The sequence below is a fragment of the Phasianus colchicus genome, chromosome 12 (assembly GCF_987193195.1).
Source record: "Phasianus colchicus chromosome 12, bPhaCol1.hap1.1, whole genome shotgun sequence".
Taxonomy (NCBI): domain Eukaryota; kingdom Metazoa; phylum Chordata; class Aves; order Galliformes; family Phasianidae; genus Phasianus; species Phasianus colchicus.
Genome location: NC_143447.1, coordinates 7,143,127 through 7,149,631, shown reverse-complemented (window position 1 = coordinate 7,149,631; position 6,505 = coordinate 7,143,127). Strand labels below are relative to the sequence as shown.

Here is a 6,505-nt window from a genome sequence, read left to right as displayed (position 1 = left end):
ACAGGATTCAAGATTTGGCATCTTCAGAGCAGTTATAAAAATTGTGTATGTTGATTTGTGTAAACTTTAACAAAAAGTGCAGTATGTAAGGCTTAGCTGGGCAACAGCAAAAACAATCTGAATTAGAGCACAGGAGGGCTATTTTTTATTTAAAATCATGACAGTAAAATCAAACAGGTGTTGGTTAAGACATGTTAGCATGTATAATATCTGAAAGCAAAGTGCACAGTGAACAGACTTGTTAAGCTACTGCTTCTTGTTTTGTTTCATGGAGGTTTGGAAGGCAAAGCAATGAATGCTTGTAACTATGGCAGACAGCAGCAACTCTAAATGGTGTGGGAGGCAATCAAACTTAAACATTAACACTTATTCTTTTAGAAATCAGGAGGAGTACTGCATATCTGTAAGTACCTGGCATAAAAACCATAGTAGAACTTGTATGAGTAAGAACAGTGGAATACAGCATTATACATTCATACATGTTTCTAATATATTCAGTTTTTATATATACAGTATAGGATTTGTTTCCATAAATGTACAGCTTTGCATAAACATAACAGGTGGAGCATCAAACATAAATCCAACATGGGCCAGCCATATTCTAATATAAGTCTTGAAGGCAATGTTGTTTAGCATTACTATGCATTTTTCTGATTAAACTTCTTGTAGTGCCTGCTGGAGTCCCTAAACACAAATGCACCCAGTTCCATTACACCTCTACAAAATTACTTAAATACACTCCATCATGTTAGGTTTTTAGACAGTGAATACCCCAAATCACCCTAAATCTTTTGAATGTGTAGCAGCATACTTAATGTGTTCCCCAGAATCACGTGCATTAGAAAAAATGCGCTTTGAACATGATCTTTGTTAGACACTTAAAAAGACTATTATCAACTAGAGGCACTTAATATACCCATTTCCAAATGTGTGGTCCCAGATTATAGAGCACCTTTCTGTTTCAGGATGGTAGGTTTAGGTATTCCTCACTTGTGAAGTGTGAAAACCAGGTTTTAAATACAATAAATAATCTGTCAGTACGTCCGTTACTGTATGGTTCTGAGACAGAGGATCTAAGTCTGCTGTGAATAATATTATTCTTTCTTGTATGCAACTTTACTGGTGAAAGGTACTGCTGAGAATGGGAGATCAGTTTCCTGAAGGCAAGGGAAAATATCCAACACTGGTAACTTCATGCCATTTTTTCTTTTTTCTGAAAGTCTTTCATATCTTGGTGACATAATTGTTTGGGAAAAGACCTTGTTTCCCTCGTAGTCTTCCTGTCCACCACCCGGAAGGATCTATAACAAAGAAAGCAAAGTGAGTGAGGCTTTGTAAAACCTTTTTGTTTGTTTTCTGAGGCAGACTTAAAAACTTCTTGACTTCTTGTCAGCCTTCTTATAAAGGGCTGATAATAAATGACTTGGATTTGCTGATCCTCTTGGCTACATGACTATGCTTTAGGCTTCTTTGGAGACAAGAAGATGCTTTGTTGCTTGTTCTTCTTAGAACATAGGCTAATTTTCAGCCAGAAACTCTTGATGTTTATACTCAACTAAATTGACAAATCTACAGTAGCAAATACTGTGCATGTCTTTCAAGTGTTCGCTCTTGCCTTAAAGTAACTGTGGAAGATATCTTTGCTCTTGGAGTGATCATAGAAATTTGCAAGCCTAGTCATGGAAGACATGTGCAAGTTAGCTCCAAATGTTTTTTTTTTTTTTTTTTTTTTTTACTCCTTGTGAAAATGTACCTTCAAGGTGAGTGCTTTACACATTTACATACCTTCTTTAATGATATCGATCACATCGTTGGCATTAAAGCTAAGTTCATCTGTGTCCTGAGCATCGTATGCATACAGTGCTTTGCACTGTGGAACCTGAGGTTTAGGTTTTGGCTGTGGTTTAGGCCTTCCTCCAGCTGGTGGGGGCCGGTTTGTTGACTGCCTGCGAACGCTGGGGGGTTAGGGGTAAAGAATGTTAACATCCTTCAGAGATCAGATAACTTGTTAATTGTCACACCATTAAAAATAGGCAAATAAGACTAAGACTGCTTCTCTGCGAGTTAAATGTAGTTAGGTACTTGGAAACAGCAGGTCAAATGCATAGGAGAAAGCAGTGCTGAGACTGGAATGGAAATAAATGCCCATGTCCTCACAGCTCACAGGGCTGCAGCTGCCTCGTGCTGCCGGCAGGGTGTGCGTGCCTCAAGCATATGTGCTGCCTGGTGGTGGGGCACAGCTGGCCTGTGCCTCTGCCTGTATGAGACTGGTGGAGACGGGCCTGGCCTCTGCTGAAGACAGGGCTGTGTGTCCAGAGCAGCAGCTTCAGCTTTCTTTGCTGTTTACCCTAAAGAAATGGAACTTCGTAGGAATACTTTAGATACAGTGCTTTTTTCTGCTTGGAAACTAGAAAGTGGCCCTGGGAACATCTACTGAAATGTCTTGGTAATGATAATACTGGTCGGGAGAACAAGGCTGTATTAATGCTATGGCAATCTTTTTTAATATTACAAACTCATCTTTCTACTCTGTGCTCAGAACTTGGTAGTATTAGCATTAACAAAGCTTTGAATGCATGCTATCAAAATAAACCTGTCATCTTCTGTTAGGCTTTACCATCATATATCTACTAGGATTCCCAGACTTCCCAACACATTTATTGTCACAAAGATTAAAAAAAAAAAAAAAAAAACTATTTTTTTCTAATGCCTACCTCAAATTTTCCTTACTGAGTTGTGTGCTCCTCAGGGTGGGTATGGCCCACTGTTTCTGACCAAAATAATTTCTTCCAAGTTGTATTTTACACTATAAAAACTGAAACTATTTGGTAAAGCTGTAGAGATTGCTAAATACCCAGTATCTCATGTGTTGGAATATTAAAGACTCAGAAATGACTGTGCCAGGTTGTTTTGGAACAAAAGCAGCTTCTTAGAGTAACTGACTTCTACAAAACCCATTTGAAGGGGATAAGCAGACAGCTGATCCCAACCAGTTCTAGTAGTAGTTACTGCTGTAGCTTTTATGGATTTTATTACTTTTTCTTTTTTGTATTTTTCCTCTTACCAGCTTTGAGCATACAGCTACCTTGGAGGGGAGAAACACTGTGTTATATCTTCACTATCTACTCTAGTTTGACAACTATTTTAAATGGCAGTTACATGAACTGGGACACATCGTTTTACCCTGGCTATAGCTATAGATTTTGGTGCTAGTGCAGGAACCATGTTCTCAAGACAAAGTAAAAATCAAACATTATCAAAACAGCTTTTCAGAGAATTGACATGCAATGAGAACTTTAATGCCTGGAGGTTATATTAGTTTACAAAGGTGGAAACATTTGAAAGTGTTAGCATCTGCTGAGAGTTCTGAAATTGATAAAATTAATTAAGTTGCTATTTTGGTCTTTAAATGAGAAAAAATTAAGAACAGTCAACTGTTGTAAACGTGCTTGCAAGCTTTTATGGGTAGCAGGTACTTGATAGTTGCTGTGAAATATCACATCTGATCTTTCCCTTCTGGATTACAGATAATAAAGAAGGCCCATTAAAATTCTACAAGTGTTTTACTAGCATTAAGCAGAAGGGACTGTGTGTAAGATATTAAACTGCAAGTGGTTCACCTTCATTCCTAAAGTTTTACAGTTTGTGATGGATGTGTTTTTTAGATCTGATGGAAGAGGATTCCTTTGAGGGCAGCTCAATAGCTTAATCTGGGCATCTACAGGAATGTTATCAGCAGTGAAGCTGGAGCACATGGAGCTGTTTCTTTTCTTTCTTAGATGTAATGTAAATCTTACCCAGCTGCTCCTTGGTCAGGTACTTTAAGAAAATCCAGGCTTTCTGGTTGCTGTGAGATCTTGCCTGATCCTCCTGATAGCTGCCGTGGTAAAGTTGGTCGTGTCATATTGGTATACAGGGTCCTCTGACTGGCCTGCTGATTTCCTGGGATTTGAGGACGTAGTGGAACATTTGTTACTCCATTTTGCTGATGACCTGGAAGTAAATAAAGCATGAACACATCCAGTCCAAGTAATGGCTCCACAATGGTAGCCCTTTTCTTGGTTTCTAGGTGATGACATGGGTAAATATCTTTGAGTTTGAAACAGTTCCACATATATTTGAGCTACTTGCAGGTTCAGGTTATAAGGATCTCGATCCTTTACATTCCTAAAACCCCTACGGAGGGAAGTGGGAGCTGTGCTCAAAAACTGAGTTGGTTAAAATGATGTGGGTTGGTTTTCTCTTTTCATCTGCTTATGCGTGTTAAAAACTATGTACATAATACAAATGTATATGTATCTATACGTACCTCTATAGACACGTATGGACCTGGACATATCAGAATAACTTGAGTCTGAATGTGTGCATGTAAGTGTGTGAGCAGGTACAAACAAATACATACACATGTACATTTGTACACATGGATATATATGTATATACACCTATTTGCACCTGCATACTCACATGTATGCGCTTTATATGTAGGTACCTATGGGCATTGATTTACTTGCATATCAAAGCACACATGCAAAAGTATACACGTTAATAGTTGGGAAAGGAAGAGTTCAAGACAGAAGAATCTCTTTAACTCAGGGACATGAAAGTCCACTAGTAATAAATTAAGAGGTTATGAGCCAGCCCCAGTGTGCCCTTGTGGATAAGAAGGCCAATGGTATGCTGGGGTGCATTAAAGAGTGTGGCCAGCAGGTTGAGGGAGATTATCCTCACTACCTGTTCTGCACATTTGTGTGTGTTTGTGTGTCTGTATCTGTGTACATGTACAGACCTGCATACATTTATTTATGAGAAGTTGGAGTGTATGCACGTGTCTGTATGTGCATCTGTGTATTGTCTGGACGTGTGCCTTTTTATGTGCACAAATGTATGTATCCACATAGACACAAAAGGTGCACATGAACAGACACAAATATACACACGTGGAACACAATATGCAGGCACATCCAGGTACATGCTGCACACATCTGCATATTCACATGCATACGAAGTATACATGCATGTGTGCATGTATACACAATAAATGTGTCTGTGTGTATACATTTGTGTATACGTGTGTGTGTATTCATGTGCATCATGGGCAGGGACAAGTACACAATACACACATGCAGATATAAACATATGAGTGACCATGCACAAACACAGACCTATATGCACTGACATACGGACAAACACACACTGATATAAACAAATGCATGTAAATGGACATGCATACAGATACATGGACCATTAATTTCAAACCAGCTGTGACCACAGCAGAATACATTCTAAAGGAGCAAGGTTGAAGCCCCAGAATTAATTTCTCACCTTGTGAGAACAGGATACATAGAATTGTTTGTAACCCCCAGTGAGGAATGTGACCAAATGATACAATTGCTTCAGACTCCTGCAAAGTCCCAACACCCTACATACAGCTCCTTTGTAACAGCTGTTTTTAATCTGTTATTGGCTATTTTAGACATAGAAAACTCAAAAACATTTTGTGAGACAATATCACAATACGGTATGATTGATTTGAGGTGATCATGAGAACTGTACTTACCTTTTAAACATAACACACATGAATAGTGGTCAATATAGCATTTAAGTTCTGTCATCAAATTATCCCTCCTGCATACCACACCATTAACTGTGCCATGATCATCTACTTCAGCTCCCCAGGAAAGTTAGGCCTCTGTCTTGCTGGACACAGAAGTAGGTTCTTTTAATTGGGGCTGACACACCTGTCTAGCAGCTGTCACAAAAGGCTAAGCTGCAAGCATACTTCGACTGTACTTTGGACTTGAATACAAATCTGCATCCAAACTACCTTAAGGAAATGCAAATTTGAATTTGGTCTAAAGTTACAACTTCAACCAGTATTTCTTTTTGTCTGTTTTTCTTGTAACTCTAAAATTGATGAGTTTTTGAAAATGCAAATGAAAAAGGCCTTCTCTTGCTTTATTTAATTCATCCTGGATGAGTATTTACTGGCTTTTTAACTTCTTTAACCACAATGATTTGCTGCTTTACTAGAATAGCTGCAGTTACTGCAAATCATGCACTCGTATGTCATTGTTTGACTCATATGGCTGAGGTTTTTACTAGCATCAGGAGCTGGCTAGTTCACTTGGTGACCAGGAAGGGTTGAGTACTGAACTTCCACTCTTTCTTACGACTGTGCTTCTCCATAAAGACCAGCTGACTTAAGAGAATCTTTTGTTTTGGAAAAAAAAAAAAAAAACCCTGACCCAACAAACACTAGAAATGTAAATAGAAAAAAAAACTTCTTGGGAAGTGGTGGGTCAATGGGATATTGTTCTTTCCTCTGAGTTCACAGGCTAAATTAATCATATCACTCAAGGGCAGAAGTGAAACACCCTCATTATATCAATCCCATGCAGAAAAGCCATGCGCCTCGACTTACTGGCACAACTGATAGGGCTCAGCACTTGGGTTACATGAAAGTTATTGTGTAACAGAGTAGAACAATGAGCTATAAATTGCATTC

The 6,505-nt window shown here is 38.7% G+C and overlaps 1 protein-coding gene across 1 annotated transcript in view; it reads right to left on the bottom strand.

Annotated features, from left to right (window-relative positions):
- Nucleotides 1-1,100: 1,100 nt before the first annotated feature.
- The window catches only part of MYO1E (myosin IE), an 87,324-nt gene continuing 81,919 nt past the window's right edge, over nucleotides 1,101-6,505 (bottom strand). Inside the window, exons 28-30 of the mRNA XM_090149278.1 lie at nucleotides 3,798-3,993; nucleotides 1,786-1,955; nucleotides 1,101-1,301 (exon numbers count right to left, since the gene is read on the bottom strand). Coding sequence (XP_090005404.1) covers nucleotides 1,225-1,301; nucleotides 1,786-1,955; nucleotides 3,798-3,993 — 443 coding nt within the window. The 3' untranslated portion in view covers nucleotides 1,101-1,224. The remainder of the gene's footprint in view (nucleotides 1,302-1,785; nucleotides 1,956-3,797; nucleotides 3,994-6,505) is intronic.